Source organism: Macrotis lagotis, chromosome 2 (genome assembly GCF_037893015.1).
Source record: "Macrotis lagotis isolate mMagLag1 chromosome 2, bilby.v1.9.chrom.fasta, whole genome shotgun sequence".
Classification (NCBI taxonomy): domain Eukaryota; kingdom Metazoa; phylum Chordata; class Mammalia; order Peramelemorphia; family Peramelidae; genus Macrotis; species Macrotis lagotis.
In genome coordinates, this window is record NC_133659.1 from 33772893 (window position 1) to 33798719 (window position 25827).

Sequence of the window (25827 nt, forward strand, 5' to 3'; positions counted from 1 at the left end):
TGGAGGCCCTGGAGCAGGACAACACATCCTGTCTGGGAGAGCCAGTGCAGAGTGGACTGGCAGCTTTGCTCTGGTCTGTATTGACTTGAATGTGTGGGAAGCCCCGGTTAGCTCCTAGGGGACACCAGGGAAGTGTGTCTCTGTGCATACTTGTTGCAGTCCACTGGTGGCCAGAGTTGGGAAGCCACAAGGTACTCAACTAGGGGGAAGTCCAGGAGGTGTCGGAAGTAACATACACACACACACACACACACACACACCTCACACACGCATTTCCATGCAGCAACTTGGCAGAGAACTAGATACATGTTCCACTGCAGACGAATGGATGTGTCTGGGGGTGAATGACATGAACCCCTGTAAATACAGTAAAAACCATAGCCTGGATTTTTTCTGTCTTATCCCTTGAGGTTGGCTGACTGGGTCTGTGTGTGTGTGTGTGTGTGTGTGTGTCAGTGTGTATATTCACTTCAACATTTACCCCACCCCAGTTCCCTGAGGCTCCAAGTAGGCAGTTTCAGGGTCAAGTGTGAGCAGACCATCTGAGAAGGCAGGTTTAACTTCGGCCCCCCCATCACTTGGGCCCCTTCCCTGCCTCAGCTTACCCATGTAAGGAATGGGATTTCCAGATCCAGGGTTCTGACCCAGATCCTGTAGGCCCATTTGTCTGTTCTTCCATCCTTCCAGCCTCCCCCAGGCTGGTGGGCCCTCGGGGGGCAGGCAGGGGCTATAACGTGTAATGGCCTGAGTTGGGGCCATGGCCATGTTAATAAAGTGTATTTCACTTTTAATTTTGACATCTAATGTAATGATCTTTTTTAAGGCCCGGTCATATTATCTGCCTCACTAGATTATTGAGTCTTCATCATCTCCAGATAAATTTATGGCCAGGACGGGGCTCTGGATTTATCATCAGTCAATAGAGCTCAATACGCTAACAAGGCGTGTAATAAGATATACATATTTAATGATCCGCAGGGAGGGAGGGAGGGAAGGCAGGAAGAAAGGAGGGGGCCGGGAGGAGCAACCCACCAACCCATTGCCCTGCCTCCTGCCTGGCAGGTCCCATCAAGGACATGCTGGGGTGGTCGGCAGGGAGCTCCGAAGAGAGTGTTCAGATTGCCATGGCTGGCCCTGGGGGCATGGCCAAGGCAGGTATGGGCATAGGAGAGGGCAGAGGTTATGACCTCTGACTGACTGGGCACTGGAGAGAAGGCCTTAGGACAGAGGGACAGACAGAGAACAAAGGAAACCTTGGTGGTATACCCAGCCAAAGAAGAGGGGCCGGCCAGAGCAGGGAGAACCAGTCTGATATGATGCCAGTTGCATGTTTAGTAACATGTGCTGTGTGTGCCCAGGTCTAATCCTGGACGGCCCCGCCCTTCGTAGGCCCATGAGCCACTGAGCTTTGGGAGACTGTGCCTGAGAGAGCTGACAGGCCCGAGGGACCTCGGTGGGCCTGGGGGCAGAGGCTCCCCTGAGCTGCATAGTGGTGGGTTTGGGACTGGTGCTGGTACCAGCATCTGGTCTGCACCGCCTGCCCGCCTGCCCACCCGCCCGCCTGGCTGATGGTGATATATGACTTTTCATTACGGCCTCCCAGGCCCTGCCCGGGCCACGGGTGGGAATTCTATTTATTCTCTAATTTGTAAAAATTCCCTCTTTATCTGATCCCAATCAGGGCGGGGTAATTGGCTCTCTGGGGCCTTGATGAAGAGCTATGTGTGTCTGCCCAACCCGCCCAGCACCGGCCCCCCGGCCGGCCAGCCCCCAGCCCCTCACCCGCTGCCGCCGCCGCCAGGGCCCACAATTAATAATGATTTGCAAATGGCAGACAAGCAATAACGCAGAAAGATGTGTCGCCCACTCCCGCCTCTTCATTTCCTCCGCTGATATAAATGGCCCCCGAACAAAAACCCAGCACCATCAATTCTGAAATTAGTTATTTGCTGTAATAAATGGGGCCTGGGAGCCACTGACCGACCCTGGTTTGCCTCCCTCCTGGGTTATTTCCTGTCCTGTCCCAGAGCTGGCACCTGGGCCCTTGCCCCAAGCCGTGCTTCCCATCACTGGCCCCTTCTCCTCTCTTGGGGTTCATCATCCTGGGACCCCGGGGCTGACCTGGGCCACCTCATTCCCCCAGCCAGTCCCCTGTGGAGGAGTCGCCCTATCCCCTGGCTCAAGTCTGAGCAGGTCCTCTGGTCCTCTCTGCCTCCCACCCTCTCCTACCTGGGTCTCTGCAGCCAGAACCCATGGTCTTTTTGCAAGCCCAGAATTAGAATTAGAACAGCAGAAAGAGGCTGTGCTTGGGGTACCCTCCTTTCATCCCTCCCTGAGCTGCCAAATCATCCCATCCATCCAGGCAGCACCCCGGCCTCTCCTCCAGTCAGCTCTGCCTCTGACCATCTGGGTCACTTGAAGCTTGAAATGATGGGCTGGTTCTAAAAGAGGATTCTCCAGCCCCAGCCCTCAACCTTTTCTGACTGATCTGCAGGATCTATCTTACAAAGGGGCTTCTTCCTTCTCCCCTATAAACTTCAGAGCAGATCCCAGAGATCCCTGCTCTGGCCCTGAGAATACCTGGAGACCTCCAGGGACAACTTCCTCAGAAACTTTCCCTTGGGGAGAGTAGCAATAGATTCAGAATATGTAGCATATAGATCCCAGTCTGTGCCCATCTGGGCCACCTCTTGGGGCATCTTTGGACTATTAAATTTGGCATTGACATTGTTGACATTGCAGGGTGGGTACTGGCATTGCAGACCACCCTGGTTCTATGTGGTACTGGCCTGTATGGTCGTGGCACTGCTGAGAGCTGATACTCTCTGTCATCAGCTTCATCCATCCATCCATCCATCCATCCATCCATCCATCCATCCATCCACCCATCCATCCAAACATTCATCCAACCAACCATCCATCTATCTGTTCCACAAATGCTCCGAGGTTCCTCCTGTGTAGTGAGCCCGGTGCTAGGAAGTGAAGGCTATGGCAAAGCCTGGGGACCCTCAAGGGTGTTGGGTGCTAACCTTAGTCACTAGTTTGTGGGTCAGACTTCCCACTCTACAGCTTTCCAGAACATTCTGTGATCTTCTATTCCAGCTCACCCCTGACTGCCAGACCCTCCCAGGGGACAGCCAGCCGCTGCCCTGGTGACAAGGAGCTCTCTCCCCTCATCTCTCACTGCTGGAGAACTGTCTATTTATCAGACAGGCCGGCTGGTGGATGTAGCTACTCTGGCAGCATCACCCGTCTGTTTCTGGGCAGGGTCTGGAGCACCGGGCTGATACTGGACATTGGAGCGAGGGCTTGGCATTGCTGGGGGGCTGGGGCAGTTGCCCATTTCAGAATGGCCTGGTCCCATCCCCACCCCCGCCCGGTGCCCAACCGGCCAGCGACTTAATCGGGCCTGGATAATGGATGTCTAATTGACTCATTTCCATGCTCTGCCTACAGGAGAGCCGCATTAAATGTTTGATTGCCTTAATTTCCAAACACATCATTATCCCCGTCTTACCAGCTCTTAATAAACACTTTATGAGGATTTCTTTAAAAAAAAGATCCGCGGCCGCACACTTCTCTGAAGTGATAAACTCTAATTAAGTCTAATATTTAAAAATATGGTAATGGCGAGTTCTTTGAATAAGTGGACTGCATTTCCATAATTTCATTATTACGTAAAACACGCTAATTATTCGGAGTGCGCTTATTACTAACGGAGCAATCTCCCGCTAATAAAGATGAAATTGGCTTTTCCCTTATTGTGGGGCTGGCCGCCATCCTTCACCATCAGCCCCGTGGCACCGCCAGGCACCCATGGGGCTGACCGGGGCGCCCAGAGAAAGTGCTGCCGGGGGAGGAGGCGGGTGGGAATAGAGTCAGGGGAGAATGAGAGCAGCTGCAGGTCAGCAGGAAAGAAGGAAAGAGTCTGAGGGTGCAGGCGCTCTGGGAGAGACTGAGGAAGCAAGGCAGGTGTTGGGGAGAGGAAGGACAGCCAGGGAGGAGGAAGGAGGAGAGATCCAGAGAGAAGCACCAGCTCTGCCCAGGCATCCAGGCAGAGCCACTTCTGTCCCTACCTTCCCTCCCTCTATTGGGCAGAACAGGCACTAGCAGGGGCTAGTCAGAGGCTAGAGGCCAGCAGCCCATCCCTGCGTGTCCTAGGCCACTCTTGGAGATCTCTGCCCCTCCAGAAGCTCCCCACTCCTTGGGCTTCCTTCATGGTCAGCCCACTCCCTCTCCCCCTACTTTCCTCCTTTGTGTCTGTCACTGTTCCTCGTCCTTCTTCCAAGCTCAGACGGCTGGATAGGACCTGAGCTGGAAACCTGCCTCAGACACTTTCTGGCTGGGTGACCCTGGGCAAATCACTTCACTTCATTCTGCTGAAAAACAGGGAGCACTTGGAACCTGCCTCCTGGGCCTTCGTGAGGGTCAGATGAGCTAATATTTGTAAAACACAGTGTGGGTTGTTCTCTTCTCCTGCCATGGCCCATCTCTGGGTCTCAGAGGGTCCCCGAGCCCCTCCAGGCCCCCTCCCACATCAGCTCTTCTCCTACTCAGCCTCCCTGGGGCTCCCATGACCACCCTTGAATCCTCCTCACCCTCCCCTCTGCCCCATCTTCTCCTCCCTAGGCTCCTGTCTCTCCTTTCTCTGGGCTACCCTCCACTGTCCCTCCCCTCCACCGCGGGGTATTTCTAAAGGGCAGGTCTGTGTATTCTCTTCCTGTGCTTGAGAAGTGTGTGGCTCCTAATGGCCTCCAGGAACAATTATAAGCTTGCAATGTAAAGACTTTCCCAAACTGATGCCAGACTACTGGAACCCCTCCCCTTCACAGATACCAGTCTAGTCACTGTTGCTTGAGCTCAGCATCCATCTCCAGCCTCCTTGCCTTTGAAGGAAGAGCTAAGGAGTCTCCATGTGCACAATCCTCTCCCCTTCTCCCCTGAGGCCTGGAGATCCAGACCACAGGGACCACAGTCCCTGCCCTAATGTGGAGGGTCCCCTGGGAAAGGTGCCCGCTGCCCATCAGATGGCAAAGTCCCTGAGACCTCAGGGTGGAGCAGCAAAGCAAAGGGGGACACACTTCCCCGATAGACTCCTATCCAGTTCTGCTGTTGGACTATTTGACAGAATCCAGACTGCTCTAGTCTGGGTCTTCAAGAGCCGTGCCTTGGGGCTTCCCAGGAGGGCAGCCGAGGGCCCTGGACTGGAAGTCGGACTACTCCCTGCCCTGGACTCTCGGTCCTGAGGGAAGGAGGGAGGTCTGATGGGAGCTGCCTGTGGCCTCCTGCCTCTCCCTGGCATGCCCTCCTTCCCCCTCACCCCCTCTTAATGTTTGCCTTCCTACAAGCCCATGTGGCACCTCCTTCAGGGGACCTTTCCTGGCCACCCAGTTGTTAGCACTGTCCCTCCTCCAACAATTGTGCTTCATTACTTAAGCTCTCCCCAGCACCGAGTCCAGGACCAGGAAGAAAGAGAAACGGAGAGACTGTTAGATGATAGATTAGTAGGGGAGAGAGAGAGACAGAGAGAGGGAGGGAGAGAGATGGAGTGATGGAGAGAGAGATGGAGGGAAAGAGAGAGACAGACAGAGAGAGAGACAGAGAGAGACAGAGTCTGGTGCTTAACAAATAGTTGTACTGCAATCAGCCAGAGTAGGCTCCTTCCCACCTGTCCACCCCCCACACCTGTCCACCCCCCACCCCTCCCCAGCCATTGGAAGGTGGTGCTCTGGATGGTAAGGGACCGTTGGCAGAAGAAAGGGGGAGGGGTGACTTCTAGTTTTGACAAGTTGCATTTGAAATGCGTAGGAGACATCCTGGTGCTGATGTCCACCGGCAGTTGGTGATATGGAACTGAAGCTCATGGGAGGGACTTGGGGCTATATCTATTGATCTGGGAGCCATCAGTATGCAGATGATAATAACTCATGGGAGCTGATGAGATTACCAAGAAAAAGAACCTGGAGGGAGAAGGGAAGAAGGTCCAGGACTGGGCCTTAAGGGCCCCCCCACCCCATTGGGAGACATGATGGGGAGGGTGAGCCAGCAAAGGCAATGGGGAAGAAGCCAACGGGGGTAGAAGCGGCATGGGGCAGGGTCCTGAACACCTAGGGCAGAGCCGATCTCGGAAGGGAGAGCAGGGCCAGCAGGGTCCCATGTAGACAGCAGGAAGGAAGCAGCCTGAGAAAAGCCCCTTGGATCTGGCATTTGAGGATTCTCCTTGGGAAGGCCCGGGTCAGCTCCGTGCTGAGGGTCAGAAGCCGGATTTCAAGAGACTGAGGAGTGAGTGGGCCCCGAGCTGGAGGCAGCGGGGGCCTTTTTCTAAGGGTGTGGCTGTGAACAGACCAGGGAGGCTCCAGGCCATGACTACAACTGTAGAAAGCTGAGTCCCGAGATTCGGTGACTCCCCCACGGTCCCTGAGCCCAGGCCCCCCAAGGTTGGAGAAAGGCTTAGAGGGGATGGGAAAGTCAAGGGAATGTTGAAGGATGAGCAGCTATGAGCAGCTGAGGAGGAACAGAAGGGGGTGGAGGGAGGAGAACCCAGAGGGGCCATGGAGGGGGCTGGCAGTGGCCTGGGCATCGCCCCCTGACACTGAAGCCAGGGTGCATGGGGTGTGATCATGAGAGTGTCTGGGGTGCAGGTAGGGAGAAGAGATCTAGGCGATGACGAGGTGGAGTCTGTGGAGGGCTTGGGGGCTGCTGAGGTCCGGAGAGAGAAGGAAGTCAAAGCAGCAAGCACTGGTTGGCCACTGTCTGCCCCCCCTGTTCTGAGCCCTGCCCCCCCAGGCTTTCAGACTAATGGAGGAGAACCTGCAAACCTGCAAACCGTACGGGCGCGGTAGGAGTAATCCCGGAGGGAAGGCAGGCTTCCAGTTCAAGGTCAGCAGTTGGAACAGAGGGGGCAACAGCCGGGAGAGGGAGGGTCCTCGGTGGTGGAACAGCCAGGAGGCCGGGCTCACCGGATAGATGTGTTGGAGTTAGGTTGGAGACTGGAAGGGGAGGAGGGGGCTCAGTTGTGGGTACTTTCTGCGTGGTCCTGGAGGCAAAAGGGAGCTACTGGAGGTTCGTGAGGGAGGGAGGCCGTGCCGTGATTCGACTTGTGTTTTAGGAGAAATCACTTTGATGGCTGAACGGAAGATGGTCCGGAGCGGGGGGTCATGGGGCAGGCAGGCTCCCCGGTGGTGACTGCGGTAGTCCAGGATTGAGGCGAAGGCCTGCACCTGGGCGAGGTGGTATCGGAGGAAACAGGGCGGGGAGCAGGCCTTGGCAACAGCTTGGATGGGGGGGGCAGTGAGAAAATAGTGAGGAGTCCAGGCTGACTCTGGGTTTCAAGCCCGAGGACGGGAGGCTGGCGTTGGCCTCGGTTAGGGGAGGAGGGCTGCATAGTCACCGGCCTTGCTTTCTCCCCTGGAGCCGTCTGGGTCTAGCGGTCCGACAGAAACAGGGGAGGCAGGAGTGGGGGAGGTTTGGGGGAGGGGCGACACGTCTAGGATGTCTGCTGGACATCCAGTGTTGGGGTGTCTGAATGGCAGGTGGAGATGAGGGCGAGAGGTCAGCAGGGAAAGGGAGAGCGGAGGATCCTTGGGTAGAGGTAGCCAGGGAATCCACGGAAGCCATTGAGGTCCTCAAGTGACGGGGTACAAGGGAGACGGAAGAGATGAGGGGCACCAGTCCCTGCCAGGGTGGCTCCCGGCAGGATGCCCCCTCCCATTCCTGGAGAGGGGAGATTCGATGCCAGTAGGGTCCCTTCCAGCACTGGCCCAGGTCAGTGGGGCTGGATTGGCCTGTGTCCCTACTGCGGGTAAAACCAAGTCGGGGCCGGGGGAAATGAGGGGGAAGAGGCTGCATCCCGATTCCTGAGAAATGCCCACGGGAAGGGGCTGGGGCAAGGAGGAGACATGAGGGCAGGCTTGTGCCTGCAGCCGGAAGAAGAGGATGCTGGGCAGGGGCGCTGGAGCTGGGGCTCAGAGACCAGGGAAGGGGAGAGAGGAGGCTGGCTTTGAAGGGAGGCCAGCGACTGGCAGCTGAAAGGGCAGGCCAAGAGAGGCTTCTGGGAGGGCAGCGGAGGGTCCTGGAGGCTGGGTGGGGCCAGGTTGGCCCCTGCCCATGAGATAGGCCAAGGTAAAGGTCCTGGCCTTTTCTCTTGGAAGGAAGGGGCAGCCCCTGCCTGCCTCCCCCCCCCCCCCCAGCTCAGACCTGAAGCAGGGATAGAAAGACATTTTCTCCATCTGAAGAGAGCCCTGAGCTCAGGGCTGGGGTCCCAAGGGTGTCCAGGCTCAGTAAGAGGAAGAAAACCGGGAAAGACAGTCATGGGGGGGGGGGGGGTCAGAACAGAGGAAGCGATGGCAGGATAGGGCCCTGAAGAAGAGCCCAGTTCAACATTTATTAATCACCTACTGTCTTCAGGAACTTGTGTGGGATGGTGAGATGGGAGGCAGATGCACAGCTGGGACACAGATGGAAGACAGGGATGGTGGGAGAGAGGGCCACGGAGAGGCAAGGTCGGGGGGAAGGTAGAGGAGCAGATGAGAAGACTGGGGGAGGGGCGTGGGGAGGGGGCAGTGAAGACAGGGAGTGAGGCAGAGCTGAAGGGAAGGGGCAAATAGACCAAACATCTTGGTGCTGTGGAACCAACATGTATTAGGCGCCTCCTGTGAGCTAGGTGCTGGGAGGGGACAGAGCTCATGCCTCGGGGGCCCTGAGAGGAGAGCCCGGCCCGGCCCCCTCTGTCCTGGGGCTGACCCCAGCCGCCTGCTCAGCCCCTAAATCAATCCCCAGGATTATTACAATATCAATATACAATATTCCTACACTCACACCATCGATTTTGCAGTGTGGGCCTAGCCGGCCAGCGGGGCCAGAGGAAGGTGGGGCGCTCATTAAAAATCTATAGCTGGGCGGCCGGCCCCTGCCTCCAAACTGGATGGTTTGTATTCATTAGGCCAGAGAATGAAACCCTGTTTGTTCTGGTGTGGGGTCCCCTCCACTGCACCCCTCAGCACCGTCCTCTTCATCCTGAGGTACCTCCAGCTTGGCAGGGCTGACTACCAGGAGGAGGAGGAGGAGGAGGAGGCGGCTCCTTTAGACCCATGGGAGCTCCAGGGGCTAGGGGTGGGGGGCAGGGACCCAAGAGTCCAAGATGTGGGCTTCACCCTGTGGCAGATCAGATGGCTGGGGGGGGGCAGCACATCTTCCCACGGCTTCCCCTCCTTCCTTGGCTTTACTCCGGCTGTGCCCCGGCTCGTCTCCTCGCGCCCGGTGGTAGTGGGGCCTCCAAGGCAGGGTCCCCGACCGGGTTTATAGCTAGTCCCCTGAGCTCCTGGCAGCGAATCCCTCTAAAATCAATGGACGCCTGTAATTGCCTGTGAGACACTTGTTCCCCCGTCGGGGGTCTTTATGAGTAGTTATGAGCAGCACATGTGTGTGGGCCAGGGTCCGAGGTCAGAGGAACAGCCCAGCTGGACCCAGGGCCTTGCCCATGGGTGCCTAGCCCCGGCCCGGTCCAGGTCCACAGGATGGTGACCCGGCCGGAGCGACCCCAGCCTGACAGTGACACATGGGCACAATTAGCTGCTCCGAGCCCATGCTTGCCAACCTTAGCGGCCCTTTAAGCTGTGATTAAACGGCCTCTACCCCTGGGAGATGGGTGCTCCTGACGTCCCACCCGACGCAGCAGATACAGGCAGGTGGCCAAAGTCACCCCAGACGGCAAGACTGTGACAAATGGAGCGCAGCAGGCCGGGGGAAACAAAGACATCAGGGTGGCCAGGATGGAGTGGCCGGTCCCAGGCCCTTCCTCCCAGCCGATGTGCACCCCCCCCCCCGGCCCTGGCTCAGGCCCCCACCCCCGCGGGCCCCTCACAAGAAGGATCACTCCACGACCGAGCGCCGTCAAGGGAGAAATTACACCGCAGCTCTGGCTTTTTCTTACGGCGACGGGGCCCATACATCACCGCCCGCGGGGAGAGGACGCACAGGCCAATTTCCAGCATGAAATATGGGGCCCGCCATCACCCTCCCTGTGGGTTCCCTCCGCCTCCCTGCCCCCGCCCTGGTCTGCATGGGCAGAGCACCTGCCAGTCCAGCTTCAGAGGAACCTTTGAGTGGGCCAGGCAAGGGACTGGACGTAGGCATAACTGGGCACGTTGGGCCCATATACATGAAGTCACGGGCTTAAGGTCAGAAAGGGCCTGCTCACAAGTCCGCTGCCCTCCGCAGACCCAGCTAGAAGTTATCAAACAAATGGCAGATCCAGGCTGGGTGGCACCCAACACGCCCCCCCCAACCTTCAAATACAACGACCTTGCTTTGGAACGTGCACCAGTGAAGGGTGGCGAATGGGGCTGGTGTCGGGTGGCCTTCGGCCAGGCCTGGTACCAGGAGGCTGGGATTCCTAGTAGCGAAAACCCCAGAAAAGAGGGGCTCCTGAGGGGAGGGGAGAGGAGGGTGCTCTTGCAAACTCCTTCCTCAGCCAGGGAAACTGAGGCAGCAGCTGCATAAATTCTAATAGGCCCCCCTAGTGGACTTTTGAGGGGCCTGGGGTGGGGGCTGGTGACCTGGCCCTTTCTCTCTGACCCCCATCCATCTCTTTTAGGATGTGCCCTACACTTCTGCTTGCCCCATCTCCAAACAGGAAACAGGCCCCGGCGCCTCCCCCCACCCCATTCCCCAGCACTTGGCAGGCAGGCCAGGGTCCCCCAGGGCAGGCGGTGGGGCTCGCCCTTGGGCCCAGCAGCATCTCCCTCTCCCCTCTCTCCACAGATGACTGCAAGAACATCGCCAACATCATGAAGACGCTGGCACACCGAGGCTTCATCTTCAAGCAGACGTCCAAGCCCTTTTGATCGGCCGACCAAGGGGGAGTCAGCTCTGACCACAGACGCCCCCAGCCAGCCCCCTGCCTGCCCCTCGCCCCCAGTCCCCTGCCCAGGGCTTCTGGAGGCAAGGAGAGCAAACTCCCTTCCCACCACCCCTAGTCTGGTCTCACCACCTGCCCACCTGCCTGCCCTCCCGTCGACCTCCATTCTGAGGGGGCCCCGGGGCTGGACAGCCGGAGGGGAGGGGGCTCCCGAGCCCACGGAGCAGGGCCAGTCACCCCAGGGAAGGCAGGGCACGGGGCAGCCGAGCTGGCAGGCCCGGCCAGCCTTGGACTCCTTCCTGGGGGTGGGTGCGTCTCTCCTCCACCCTAGGCCAGCCCAGTCCCAGTATTAGGCCCTTCCCCTGGGGGTCCCAGGGAGGTTGGGTCAGACCTCACACTCCCCCCTCCTCTGGCACAGGGCGCTCCATTGAAGGGGTGGGGGCCCAAGCTCCCAGTGACCTCCACCCTCCCCATAGTGCATGGCGTGTGGTTGTCCCCACCCTGGACTCCAGGACAGAGTAGCCCCTCCCCCTCCCCCTGCCCCCCATCACTGTGTCTGTCAACCCCACCCGCTGTGAATGTGCCACAGAGAATAAAAAGTCTGGGGGAAAGAGGCCAAGACCCTGTGAAGCCAAATTGGGGGGGGGGGGTGGCGGCTGGGGCCCAGGAAGCTGGGGTCCATGGATGGTGGTTCTCGGGTGGATGGTTATCTCCCACCCCCCAGCACAGAGAAGAGAAGCCAGTGGAGGGTAAGCCAGCAGCAGCTGCTCTATTTACACAGCCCCCCCAAACACCAGTCCTAGTCTTTACCCCCCCAGACCCTCCCCAGACCCCCCAGCAGCAGGCACAGCTCAGGCCTCGGAGCTTCAAGGTTTCTTGGCCTTTTTCACGGACGATGAACTGGAGGCCGATTCCCGTCGCTTCCTCTGTCGGGAGAGGGGGAGATGGGAGGAGAGGGGGTGAGTGGCCAGGAGCCCCAGAGACCCCAGGCAGTCTGAGCACCCAAACACCTTTGGACAGAGGTGGAAACAGGCCCACGAGAGCAAGCTGCCCAAGGTCACCACCGGGGGCTGGAGGGCAGGGAACTGGCCAGGGGACCCCAAGCTGTGCTCACCGAGTTGGGCGTGAGGGGAGCGCCCACGACGTCGATGATGGAGTCCTTGGCCAGTTCGGGGCCGGGCCCTTCACCGGGCAGGGGAGGGGGTTCGGTGCTGGGTTGGGGCGGGGGTGGGGGCGCGGCCCCCAGCGGCCCCACTCGGGCCAGGGCCTCGTGGCGATGCCGCAGCATCTGCAGCTCGTACTCGCAGTTGGCGCAGGCCTGCTTCAGCTCGTACAGAAGCACCAGGTCGCTGCGCAGCTCGTTGAACATCTGCACCAGCTCCTCGGTGGGCGTGGGGCTCAGCTCTGGGGGCACAGACAGAGGCTGGAGAGCCAGGATCTCTGCCAGCTCCTCCCCCGCCAGAGGGCTCTGGGGCCCCCAGGGCCCAACACAACGGGGCCAGGGGCACGGTCCCCTGATGGCTGCCCACGGTCCCCTGATGGCTGCCCACTTCTGGACACAGCGCTTTATTCATATCTTTCAAGGACCCCCGGTTCCAGCCCTGGGGGGAGGGGCTCTGCGCAGGGCTGTGCAGTGGTATCTGCAGCTCTCCACTCCTTCAAGGGCTGTTCAAGGTCCCAATCACTACCCAGCTGCCCTGATGACTCCCCGTGCTAGTGGGCCACTCAGACCCCCAGAGTTTTCTCAAAGGAGCTACACCTTGTGACCCTCTCACCTTCCAGCCACAGACACCCATGGGCCTGCATCTCAGTGCTTACGGGACAGTGCAGGGTCTGGGGAGCTCCGCGCAGTATAGTGCTTCAGGGCAGGGTCAACAGGCCCCTGGAGGGAAGCTCCCCAGCTCCATGGGTGCACCTTAACTACAGAAGAGGAGGGGGGAGTCCTGCACAGGAAACCCCTAAACCCAGGATGGAGTCCCAGATCCCAAATGGCCCAGGGGCCTCCTCTTTGGGGGAGGGGGAAATCAGTAAAACTCACGGCTTCCATGCCAGCCCTGCCCGACCTTCAGCCCAGACTCACCCACTCCCAGCTCCAGAAGCATCTGCTCCAAAGCCTTGATCTTCTTCTGGCCCACCGAGCTGGGAAGCTTCATCTGCACCAGGACAGGCTCTGCTCAGCCTCCCCCACCCTGCCCCCCAGCGCACCCTGCCCAGACCCCCTGAAAGGAGCAGAGGCTGCAGAGGGGGCATCGGGACAACTCGGCCACACAAGCACTGACCCCCGCGTGGGGGGCACAGGCCCAGGGCAGACGCTGGGGGAGCCGACACTGGTCTCAGACAAGGGCCCTGCCTCATCGTGCTTGGTCTTGGGGTGGGTAGGAATGATCGGCCCTGTGGCTTCACAGCAAGCTGGGCCAAGGCCTCAGGAGAGGCCCAAGGGCACAGGGTCTGAAGAAGGGGCAGGCCCTCCAGCAGGAGGCAGAGCGGGTGGAGAGGGAGGGCCAGCAGGGACAGACTTGGAGAAGAATCCAGAGTACCAGAAAGCAGCAGGGAATCCAGGAAGGTCTGAACCAAGGCAGAAGGCCACATCCAGCCCCAGCCCCGCCACACCCTCCAGAGGAGGGAACTAGAGGGAGAAGGCAGGTCAAAATGGCGGGGCTCCAGAGATGGCCAGGGCATCTAGAGGCTCAAAGAGGCTAGCCCTCATTCCAGACCACATTCCCCCCCCGCCCCACACTCTGGTCCCTGCGAGCCTGCCACCCCCTCTTCTATCTCCTGGTTCCACCTGGCCGCTAGCGGGCAGCCGGGCAGACTCCATTGGCCAGGGAGCAGAGTATATTCTAATTTCACCGTCATTAAGAAAATGTTATGATTTATGTGGCAGGGCCCACTGATCCTAGCTCTGCATTTAGCGGGTGAGCCGTCCATCTCGAAGATGGATGAAGGTGGTCTGTTCTCTGTGAAATGTTATCAGCCTGAAATGAGGAGTCCATCACTCACCTCCTCGGCAAGGCCGGCCCCCAGTGACCAGAGCTGCCAAAGGCCACTGCCGAGTAGTGGTCCCAAAGCTGGCCATCTCAGGTCAGCCAACGTGGCCCTACCCCGGCTGCCCACAAACTAGTAGATTAGGGGAGATACAGAGACAAGAGACCAAGAAGAGGCAGAGCCAAGAGATGGTGAGGGGACCCAAGTCTGAGACTTACCCTCTGACTACGAAGCGTGACACCCGCAGACTTGAAGTCGGGAAACTTGATGCCAGCGGTCTCGGGCACAGCCTGAAAGGAAAGGGAGAGCACCAGGTGTCAGGGGGGCTCCAGAGGACACCAGCCCAGCGGGTCAGCCTACCAGACAGCTTTCAGGTTTCTTCCATCCACTCCAAGCCAGCTCCTCTGGCCCATCCAGATGGGATTGAGTGGAAGCCTCCCCTCCAACTTCTTCCCCAAACTCCTGAGAAGGCCTCTGCAGCCAAGCCAGGGCAGCCCTATGGCTTGACAGTGGCAACAATGCTGAGGATAACTCACGCTTACTCTAAAGCCTGTTAGAATGCTCTCATTTGATCCTCACAGCAAGCCTGGGAAACAGGTGAGGAAACTGAGGCAGCTGGCAGCCCCAAGGTCTTCCTGACTCCCAGGCCAGTCTTGTCCCTGCACTATCTAGCCTGGGGTCTACCAGCCTCTGCTTAGACACCTTCAGGGATCGGAACCTGGAGCCTGGAGGGTGAATCCCGGGTCTACCTCTTCTCACCCTTCTCTGGGCCTGTTTCCTTCTCCATAAGGTGAGGGGGTTGGACTTGATGCCCTTTTGGGTCTTTTCTGGCTCCAGAACTAGGGTCCTACACTATCTGTGAAGACAAACCTAGCACCTCCTAGGTCTCCTTGCCACTGTCAGGCAGACCTCACCATTAATCTTTCCTGACATCAAGCCTCAGTTTACCTCTTTGCAATTTCTCCACTCTCAAAACAAACAGAACCCATTCATTTTGTAGATAGGGAAACTGAGGCTGAGAAAGGACCTTGTAAGCAAAAGGTGACTGCCCCCACCTCTCCTGCTGCAACCTGGAAAGATAACAAACCTAGCAAGGAAGCTGACTGCAGAAAGAGCCCCCAGGAAGCCTAACCCTGGGGTCCTGACCCTGGACAGCAGGGATGCAGGAGGGTCCTGGAGACATGGGGGCCAACAAGGGAAATGGCTGGTTTGGCACCAAGGGGGGCCAGCCCAGAGGGCACCCCTTCCAACGAGGACCTGGGGCCCTCATCCAATGTGGCCACTCTTGGAAGACCATCCATCCACCCAGGTGGTAAGGGGCACAGTTGGGATCTCAATCAAAGCTCTTCCCAGCTCATGGCATCACCAAGGGAGGTTCTACAGAGGCCTGGCTAGGCTGGCACGGGTCCTTTGCCAAAAGGCTGCACAGCCTGGCCATAACTCTCCTGGATAGGAGTCACTTCTGAGGTTGGCAGGACTAGGGGACAACAGGCACAGGGAGGGATTGTGGCCAGGGCTCCAGACCCTCCAGGCTCACTGAGGAAGCAGGCAGCACCCAGAGGGTCTGGAAAAGGAATGGGGGAGAACCCGAGAGCTTGGAGACCCTGGGGCCTTCAGCTTTAGGGAGAGATCCCAGCATCATCCTCCCTCAAACCCTCTTCCTATTCCCCAGTCCATCCCAGCACATGGCCTAGACCTGGACAAGCCTCAGGCTGGGCAGCAAGGATCTCGAGGAGAATGTTGCCCAGAAGAGGCCCCAGAGAGAAACCGGGGGAGGGTTGGCCTGGCAAAGGTCCAGCGGTGGGAAGACTGAGAGCCCACCTCTGGAGTCCCAAGACAAGGTCAGAAGCATCCAAACACCACTGGGCACCTGTTGGGTTGGCAGACAAGTAGAAACCAAAGGATGGGGAAACAGAGCAAAGTCGAGGAAGAATCTTGTACAGCAAGAGGGATGAGAAGGAGAGGGGCAAATCTGGATGAACGGGAGCAGAGAGGAGTGCACGGAGCCAGGAGGAGTCACCCTGGCCAAGCTCACTTCCCACCTCTGGGGAGGGTCCTCAGGAACAGAAGACACCAGGCCCCCACCCCCTCCCCCAGCCACCATCACTGGGTCTGCAGACTAGCTAGGGGAGGGGGAAGGTTGTATCATCTGGACTTTGGCTTGGGGGAGATAAGGCAAAGTAGTTGGTGTTTGGAGGAGAACGACAGAACAGGAGACTCCCAGGACAAAGGAAGAAACGGATGGCTGCCAGCAGCGGTGAACATCCCCTGATCTACAGGAAGGACGGACATCCCTGAACCCTGCATGAAAAGGCTCATTTGCCCATCACCTCAGAAAGTCAGCGGCATCTCGGCCAAAGGACTGACAGACGGTGAAGGCCCTGGGGCTTAGAAATACACAGGAATCAGAGCCTGCCCCTCGAGGCCAATGAATGTGACAACTTCCTGGGAGATGTTTGGGGACCTCTAGAAAAGGAAGCAGGGATCCCCAAGAGCCAGGTTGTGCCTGATGCCCCAACTTCCCTTTCTGGAAGAAGGCAAACAGAGAAAATAGCAGAAAAGCTCCCTACCTCATGTTGTTCTTGGGGAAAACCAGCCAAGATATGGACAAGGCCATCCCCTCATCAAGTGGATGATGCCCTGGGCAAGGAGGAGTGCTGACTAGAAGGAGGCATCCAGAGGAAGAGTGCCCCTGGGGGCTAAGTCTGCTACCCTGAGATACTGACCCTCTGGGCCTCAGCCTCCTCCCCTATCAAATGAAGGGTGATCCTCTCCAGCTCAAGGGCCGGGCTCAGCTGCATGGACTCAGGCCCACAGCAGGACATCAGCCTCTCCCCGCTGGGTCTCCAAACCCCCACAGTGCCAGAGAACAGGGTCTGGCCACATGAGGTAGAGCAGGGCATTGCCCCACACCTGACAAGGTCAATAGGTAACCAATAAAGATGAAGTTCCAGGAGACACCTGGAACACTTGATGCAATAAAGCACATGCCAGGATGGGGGAGTGAAAGGGGTGAGGCACATGGCTGGAGAATTGAGCTGTGAGAAAGATCTTGGGAGTTTCAGTGGCCCACAAGCTCATGAAGAAGCTCTTCTAGGGACAGGTGGAGGAGGAGGGGAGGACCCCTTGGCCTACACAGACCTTATCTGTCATCACAGCATCAGAGGGATCCTGACCAACAGCAAAGCAACCAGCACAGTGCAGGGCCCAGAATTCTTGCTCTATGAGAATGTGCAGTGGAAAGTACAAGGTCTCTCAAGTCAGGACCTGTGTTCAGATCCTGGGTGGCCTTATATAAATCCCTTTCCCTTCTGGCTGCCTCTGAAGCCTCTTTGATCTCTAGAACTCCATCTCCAGGCCACAGCCCTCAGGATCCAGGAGGGCTGCCATCCTGCCCTTGAGGGAGGCTGGGGTCCCTGGCTGGGTAGGTAGGTGTCCCAAGGTGATGTGCCATCGTCCCCCCACCAGTCTCTCCCTGCCCTCAGCCTTCGCCCTGCTTACAGGTTTCTCTGTCTCCTTCTTCTGTGGCAGCTTCTTCTTAGGGGCCTTGCGCTCGGTACGCCGCTGCTCCGCCGTGGTGTCGGCGGCTGTGATGAGTTTCTGCAGGTCCTGGCTGCGCTTCTCCCGCTCTTTCTTGCGCGCCTCGATCTTGCGGAGTTCCTGAACCAGATATTCCTCCTCTGCCACCTATAGGCAAAGGGACAACAGTCAGATCATAGCAACATCGCACAAGGTCTGACTTGTTTAAGTGAGAAACAAGAGTTGGAGTGGCCGGAGCCCCCCTTTTACATGGCCACCCTCATCATTTTATAGGATGAAAGAGGGAATGAACCAAGCTCTGGTGGAATGTCATTCTGCTGTTTCAGTTGCTTCCCAGAAGTCAACCTCGGTCTTCCTCTCCAGAGGGTCAGGCCCAAGACCCAGGCCACTGGGTCCCTGTCCCACCACGGCCACCCAGGGCCCCCTGAGACCAGAGGGTCCGACCAGCCTCTCAATAGTTGAGGGAAGGGCAGGATGGGGCCTGGTCACAGCAAGGGGCCCTCACCTGCTCAGGGGTGCGGTTGTAGAGTCTCTCCAACTGTTCCTTTCGCCGCCGCTCATGCCCAGCATCAAACACAGGAACCTTGAGGTCAGTGCCTGGCACAGCCCGGACATTGGCCAGCCTGGCACAGATGTGATAATATCGCTCCTTCAGGTCCTCCACTGACCGCTTCTGGGATGGGAGGATGGGGAATGGACACATCAGGAAGGTCAGACTCCAGTAGGACAGGAACACTGGACTTGTCACGGGGTGGGGGGGAGGTTACACAAAGTTGGGGGGCAAGAGGAGGAGAGAGAGAGGCTGGAGCCATAGGGGAAAACTGCAGGGTGGCAGTCCTGGGGGCCCTGGGGGAGCAAGGCCAAGCAGAGGCCGCAGAGGGCACAGAGTCATTTGTCAGGGCCCTGTCCAGGCCTAGGAAAGGGAGAGGGAGAAATGGCACAGCTGCCACTGACCTTAAACTGCTGGTGGTCATAGCGGTCATGGATGACCACAAAGCGCAGGTCGAAGCGGCGACTCAGGTCAAAGAGGTGGTCAGTCTCAGCCTTGGTCCAGGCGTCATCGTGCAGATACAGCTGGTATTCCTGCTCTGAATACACCGGTACCTGCACTGCCTACGGAGGACACAATCATTGTGCAGATGCACAGGCGGCCGGTCTCTCTGGCCTCCCTTTCCCCAGGACCGGCTGCAGTGGGCATCAGTTCCCTGTGGCCCAGCCGCTCAGCACAGTGCCACAGCTGGGCCAGCAGAGGGCAGCAGAACCTTGCCAGACATATTCATATCAGTCCCCCGGCCAGAACCCATTTCTAGCCCTGAGGTTTAGTGCTAGACAAAGTGGGAGGGCCTGGAGAAGAGAGGCCAGGGGACCAGGAGGGCAGGGATTAGCCCCCTTCTGCTCAGCCGAGGCAGGACCAGGGGCCAGAGGGGAGAAGGCCCAGAAGAAGCCAGGCATCTTCGAAAGTGTTCTGCCTAGTCCAGTTCAGGGTCCGGGGCTTTGAGCAAGGGGTCCAAAGGGGGAAGGGGAGGAAAATAAAGACAAGCCAAGAGATGGACTCTTCCCCTTTGTTCGAGGACCTGGAAGAGGGAGGCAGGGATGTCCAACCAGAGGATTTGGTCCATGGCACCCTCCATTTATCCCAGGAAGACACCTTCTAATGAGGCAGGGCCAGGGAGACCTCCCCAAGAGAGAGAAGATCATGAGGAAACACCGGGGTCAGACCCCAGGACAATGAGTAACCAATGTGCTGGGGATGGTCAACACATGAAAGAATTCTGAGGTGCTCATTCTTTCCGGGGGGATGGGGAAGTCCTGCAATGGATTTCCCAAGGTTTTGAGCACTGGAAGGAACATCACTGGTGTCAAAGTGGGAGCCCCTCTCACAAGGGGCTGCCCCACTTGTGCTGGCAGTCCCTCCTACCAGAGGCCTGCTCTTTCCTAATGTCAAAGCGCAGTCTGCCTCTTGGCAGTTCTCTGGAGCCTTCCACGAAGTCCAAGTCTTCTCCTCCAAGTCAACCTTCAGAGACCTCCCTAGGCTCAGCCAGTCAAGGCAAGTAACCAAGGCCCTCGCCCCTCATGGCTGTCTCCCTCGCTCTCCAGCTGCTCACTCAGAACAGGATTGAATACTCCAGATAAGGCCTGACCAGAGTCGAGGGCACTGGGATGCTCCCCTCCTTACCCCAGCAGGTTCTGCCCAACATTCCCCACAGACTCAGAGCTACAGACCCATTTAAACCCTGAGATCCTTTCCACCACACCAGGTGTCTAGCCTCTCTTCCAACCATCTTACATCTGTGAAGTTCATCATTTTTAGCCAAATCTCAAACTTAAAAGTTTACACCTAATCAACTTGTACGAAGCTTCTGTTAGGACCTGGCCTGTGCTCTCCATTGGCTTGGCCACTCCCTCCCAGCTGTATGCCCTTTTGCAAGTCACTGATAAAAACATCAAAAGCCAAAAGGACCAATCTCTGGGCCCTCCACTGAAGACCCCTGCATCACTGATGCTGACCTGCACACTCTCCTGGAGTCCTGCTGTTTCCCCATCAAGTCCATCGGAGTCTGGTGACCTCTGTCCTCAGAAAGGCTTCATTTTCTGGCCTGGCAGGACCAGCCTTGAGGAGGTAGAAAGGTAGATGCCTCCCTTCTAGTCCTTCGCCTTTCAGGAGACCCTCTAGGGCCTGTTTTTTTTTCTAAAATCAGACCAGCATTTGCCCTTCCCCCATTCCATGGGGCTCCTTCAGGACCCACCAACATGAAGTTCGCCTGGGTCCTGGCATAGCAAGAAGGGGCCTCCAGGACTAATGGCCCCTCCACCTAGGTGCCCCAGTTTCTCTAGGAGCCCCTCACACACTCCTCAGCAACAGTTCTACCTCCTCCTCAAGCCTCTAATACCATCTGACCATCTCATTCCCAGCACATGACCTTAGAACCAACTGCAGGGAGAAATTTGGGGCTGTCACACCTGCACTTCTTGTCACTCATATGCCCTTCTCTCTCCCAGTGCCTCATTGATCCTCCTGAGCCACACTCAACTGCCCCCTCCCTAGGAACCCCCCAATGGATCAGAGAATCGAGAGGGTGGGCTCGAGCCCTCACTGGGCTCGCCCTTCCTGTGGCTGCTCACCCTCGATGGTGTTCCAGAAATGCATGTGGACTGTCTGACTGATGTATAACACATCGTGACTGGTCAGGCCTTGGTGGCAGCAAATACACCGAAAACAAAATGAGTCTTGGGGAAGAGATGAACAGATTTTTGGTTTGGGAAGGCAACAGAAAAAATTTCACTAAAAAAACTAGCAAAGAGGAGGCATTCCAAGAAACATGGGGAGGTCTGGAGATGTGACCCAGAGCAGAGGAGGAAGAACAGGAGAACAGTAGATCCCACACTAGACTAACATAAATGAAACCCACACTAAAAGGAGCCTGAATCCCACAAACCAGAACCAACAATCTTGGCTCTGGAGATCAGCATCTTACCTCCATCTACTCATAAGAAGGGGGGACCCAGGGATACTGAAGGCGGCATACCTCTCAGAAAGACTGTGGCTTTATGGGTTAGCCAGCCTTTGTTACAGTTGGTTACTTTATTTGGGGGGATAGACAATGAGTGGGGCTGAGGAATACTGGGAAATGACTAGAAGTGAAAGCAAAAATATTCCTTTAAAAAACAAACCACTAAGGGTCCTGGATGAACTCCCAAGATCCCTGTCTAGTCCCCGAGGGTGGAAGAGGGAAGCAAGAGGCCGTGAATAAACCCATCAGCTTCTCCTCTCCTCCACAGGTGGCCAGTGCTCAGCCTAAACCAAACAGAGCCCCTAGCCTAACTGGACACAGATCACACACTAAGCCAGAGCAGAAAAGGCTCCAGCTGGGAAGGGGCAGGAATAGGATGGGGCTAGAAGAGAAGAGTCTCTGCCCTGCTGGGCTCACAGATGGCTGGAGACCCAAGGGGTCTCATGGGGGGGAGGCGGGGGAAGAGCTCTGTAACTGGAGAGTGTTCACTTAAGACACCCCAAAGGTCCCGAGCAGTTGGGAGGCATCCCTTTCTGAAGTCTTCAGTACCAGCTTTATCCAGAAAGCTCCTCTAATCCGCAGGCATTTAGGGGGTCCCTGGCCTGAACCTCTGGGGAGCCCAGACCTGCCTCCAGAGCAGCACCGAGGCTAGAGGCCAGGACCTGGGGCCACTGACTGGCTGGGTGAATACCAGTCCCTAAGAGAACTGACCGACTCTGGGAGCAGACTGAAGTGCCGTGTCTTCGCTTCCTTTATTTTTTTTTGCTCTTTCTCCCCAACAAGGCTAACATGGAAATGTTTTGCATGACTTCATGTATATAATGGCTATCATGTGGCTTGCCTTCTCTGAGGCTCTGAGGAGGAAGGAGAGGAATATGGAACTCAATTTTAAAATTCGAATGCTAAAAATTAATTTGTGCCACTCACAGTAACCCTGGGAGGTTGATGCCCTTTGGGTCTCATTTTATACAGGAAACTGAGGCAGGTCAAGGGGAAGCAACTTTTCCAGGGTCACCCAGCTAGGCAGGGTCCAAGTCAGAAGTTGAATGGAGCACTTCCTGACCCCAGGTCTGGCGTTCTATGTTTTATGATCGTGTTTGATGATTGGCCAGAGGGAAACCTGGCTCAGAAGCAGCCTAAGATCTAGGCTATGCCAAAGTGAGCTGGGAAGACCTGGGGCAGCTGAGCCCAGACACTAGAGGGGTAGGAAGCCCATGCTCTGGCATAACCTCACAAGGTCTGACCAGGATCCTTCTCCTCTCTAGAAACAAGGCTGAAGGGCAAGAAGGGCTGGATTCTGGGGGGGCTGGCCCCAACTACAGAGGGCTAAGGAAGAGTGCATATGATTTTAACCACACAGCCCAAGGCCAAGGGGTGATTAATGCCTGACCTATTACAAACAACACATTTTGGCAGGAAAACTAGGCCTCTTTCTGGTATGTTCCAGGCATTCAAGTAGCTCTCCTAGCAGCCATGAGAAAACAGAAAGTCAAAGCTAGATACTGCTCTGGAAGGAGCAGCTGAGATCACCAAGTGCCCAAGGACAGGGCAGGTCCCACAGACAACTACCAACTCCACCAAAAGGGGCAGATCTTAGATGCCACCTCTTGGTCAAGTCCAGAGCTAAAAATGGTTTCGACATTTTTAAAAGAAGACATCATATTTAAAAGTGTAAAAACTCATTCTTAACTCAATGACCAAACAAAAACAGGCAGCAGGGCAGAGTCTGGCTATAGTTTGTAGATCCTTGGTCTATAGGAGATGAGAAGAGGTCCCAGGAGAGGACATGAAGCAATAGGCAGCATGACCTGAATGAAAACTCAACCCAGTAGTCTGAGGAACGATCAGACAGGTAGGAGAACCAGGAGAGAGCAGGTGCACAAAAACTAAGAGAAGATGTATCCAGGAGAAAGAGGTGATTTACAGAAGGTTCCAGAGAAAGCAAAAAGAATGAGAACCAGGAAAAAACCCTTCCCTTTGGCTATGAAAATAAGGTGGTTTTGGTTGAGTGAGAAAACTGGAAGCCAGAATGCAGAGTTAAGAGTGAAAAGCTGTGTAGGCATTGGCTGGAGAGAGCTCAGCCACAAAATGGTTGAAGCAGTGGGGATGTAGAAGACCTTTTCAGGACAGGGAGGCAGGAGCACGTCTGTGGGCGGAAGGGAAGGAGCCAATAGACAGGAAACAATCGAAAGGCAGTGAGAGAGTAGGGATGAAAGAGAGGATAATCTGCCGGAGGAGATGGGATAGAATGGGATCGCTTAGGCTTGACCTCGGCCAAGAGTGAGGCCACTTCTCCATGGGAGACAGGGGTGAAGGATGGAGAGAGGCAGAAGTTTCCCAAGAGATAGGAGATGAGGAGGAAGAGGGAAGAAGAGGCAGTTCTTGGCAAATGATCTTAATGTTTTCTGTAAAATCTAAAAGGAGGACCTCAGTTTGGGATGATGGGAGGAATGGGAGCTTCACAATTCTCTCCTCTCTCATGTCCAGTCAGTCACCAAGACCTGTGCTCCTGCTAGGTCTGTCTCCTTCCTCACAGCCACAGGCTCAAACTAGGCACTCTCTACCAGCTGCCTGGACTCTGCAGCGGCATCCTCTCAGGCCTCACAATCTTGCTTCTCTCCAGCTCTACCTCCCTTGTCCAATCCAGAGGACAATCTTGCAGAAAATGCAAGATAAATCTTCCTTATGCAGACCTTGCTGGTATGGTGACTGTGGGGGCAGAAGTCCTGGGTTCAATTCTTCCCACTGATACATACTACCTGGGTGACTCTGGGAAAAACATTTCATCTCCCTCAGTTTCTTCATCTGCAAAATGAAAGAGTTGGAGATAAATGACCTTTGAGTTCCTCAAATTCTGGAGCTAAGGCGCCAGGATTAAAAATGAACCTCTTCTATCCCTGCTCAGGACCCAAAATCCTCCTGTGGCTCCCAGCCACCTCTTAGAGGAAAGCTCCAATCTTGGACCTAGCAGTGAAGGGCCTCAGCTACCTGGCAGACTTGACCTTCTCAGTCTTATTTTTCATACACTTTCCTGGCCAACAAAAGCCAGCATAGTAAATCACTCAGCAGCCTGAACATACAATCTTTTTATTGCTGTCTCCATGCCTCAGCTCAGGGGGTCTTCTATGTTTCATGATCTCTTCCACCTCCCCCCCACCCCATGCCATATCCTTCTCAAGACTTATCACTCAATTCAAACAAACAATTCTTCCATGAAATGTTCATGGAAACCACACAACTACAAAAGACCTTTCCTTCCTGGGTCTTTCCCTAGCCCTTGGTGTGCACTGCTCTTGGTGCCACCTCTCCAAAAATTAGGAGTTGTATAAGAACAGAAACTGTTTTGTATTTGTCTTTTATGCTTGCTGGGTCAAACCCCAAATGTTCAGTTGGGCTGAATCAGAACCAGCTCAGATCATCGACATGAGCCAGCCCCAGTGAGCACGACAGCAGGGAAGTCTCACCTTATTGAACCTGGCGAAGGGATAGTCCTTGCCCTCTTCTGCTGCACGTCGCCAGTGATAAAACATGGCCCCATCCTTGCGGGCAGGATTGGTGAAAGGCATCCACTTCCAGGGTCGTACCTTCTTGGACCCTAGCTTGGCCTTCACTGTGCGGTATCCTTGAGTTGTATCGCTGGGGAGCAGGGGGGGTGCATCCCTGCCAGGGAAGTGGGGAGGGTGATTATAGGCCAACCCCTGGAATACCCCATGACTCCTCCTTGCTCCCTCTATCCTCCTCCCTGAAAAAGAATAGCTGTGTATTTAGAGGTGGGAAGAGAAGCCCAGCGACAAAAGGGCAAGCTAGCCTACAAAAGCCGGCCCATATTTTAGAGATGGAGAGGGGACCACCAAGGCCGGCCCTGCAAAAGCCTCAGGTAGGAGAGGTGAAACCTGGGCATCTCAGGCTATCGGGTAGGAAAAGGGGGATGGCGCCAGGAGTGGGGGGACGGAGGGGCGAGGGGCTGGATCCACTTGCTTTTTGTCGGAGTAGAGCAGAGCGTAGACCTCACGGTGCATGCCCTCGGGCCTCTTGAACGTCAGCGTCTCTGACGACTTCTTGGACTTTTTCTACGGAGGGACCGAGACTCAAGTGGAGAGACCGGGTCAGGAGCCCCCAACCCTCCAGCCTCTGGCTTCCCCAGCCCCTGATCTCCGCCCCACCTTTGCCATCAGCCCCTCCTGAAGAAGAGCTGAAAGGGACTTCAAAGGGCATGGAGACTGCCCCCCCTCGAGCAGGGGTCAGCTTGCTTCTGCTTGGAGCCCTGCAGAGCCGGGGAGCTCACTACCTCCCTTGGCAGCCTGGCTCTCCAGCAGGCCTGGGGCAGGTCCAGGAGGATGCTCAGAAGCCCCGCCCCCTCTGCCGGCCCCGCCCCGCCCGAGCGCGCAGGCGCACGGAGCCCCGCCCCCATCGGGGGGCGGACCCGCCCTGCCACACGCAGGCGCATTCGGCCCGGGAGGCCCCTTTGGCCCCACCCCTCGGCGGCCGCCCCGCCCGAGCGCGCAGGCGCAGACGCACCTTGTCCGGGTTGATGATGTCCTTCTTGCTGATGGGCCCCGGTGCATCGCCCTCGGGCCCGCCCAACTCCAGGATGTCGCGAACGTCGGCACCTGTCGCCATGGCGGCCCTCGGGCTCTTCGGGCCAGAGCTCGGCCCCGGCCCCCTCCTCCCGCCGCCGCCGCCGCCGCCGCCACTGCCGCCTCCCGGCGCCGCTGGCTCCGACTTCCGGTTGTGTGGAGTCACCGCCTAACCAGCCCGGCCGGGCCACTTCCGGTACGAGCGCGCCCCCGCGGACGAGGCGAGTGCACATGTCCGAGGCAACTGCGGCTGCGCGAGAGGCAGAGGGCGGGGCCCAGGCGCGCTGGCTCCTCGAGCCCACTTCCGGCCCGGCCCGCGTGTCCGAGGACGCGGACAGGGCCTCGCCGCGGGGAC

At 57.0% G+C, this 25827-nt stretch overlaps 2 protein-coding genes across 4 annotated transcripts in view; one reads left to right on the forward strand and one right to left on the reverse strand.

Annotated features, from left to right (window-relative positions):
* The window catches only part of ERI3 (ERI1 exoribonuclease family member 3), a 165458-nt gene extending 153986 nt beyond the window's left edge, over nucleotides 1-11472 (forward strand). For all 3 annotated transcript variants that reach the window (XM_074221601.1, XM_074221602.1, XM_074221603.1), the window contains exon 8: nucleotides 10762-11472. In XM_074221601.1, coding sequence (XP_074077702.1) covers nucleotides 10762-10844 — 83 coding nt within the window. In that variant the 3' untranslated portion in view covers nucleotides 10845-11472. The remainder of the gene's footprint in view (nucleotides 1-10761) is intronic.
* Nucleotides 11473-11676: 204 nt separating this feature from the next.
* On the reverse strand, nucleotides 11677-25617 carry DMAP1 (DNA methyltransferase 1 associated protein 1). The gene is made up of 10 exons (XM_074221589.1): nucleotides 25414-25617; nucleotides 24874-24965; nucleotides 24360-24555; nucleotides 18338-18496; nucleotides 17889-18056; nucleotides 17345-17530; nucleotides 14062-14133; nucleotides 12939-13011; nucleotides 11973-12262; nucleotides 11677-11784 (listed from the first exon to the last, which is right to left on the reverse strand). Exons 1-10 carry the CDS (start codon nucleotides 25513-25515, stop codon nucleotides 11725-11727), a joined length of 1398 nt encoding a protein of 465 aa, XP_074077690.1. The 5' UTR covers nucleotides 25516-25617; the 3' UTR covers nucleotides 11677-11724.
* Nucleotides 25618-25827: the final 210 nt, after the last annotated feature.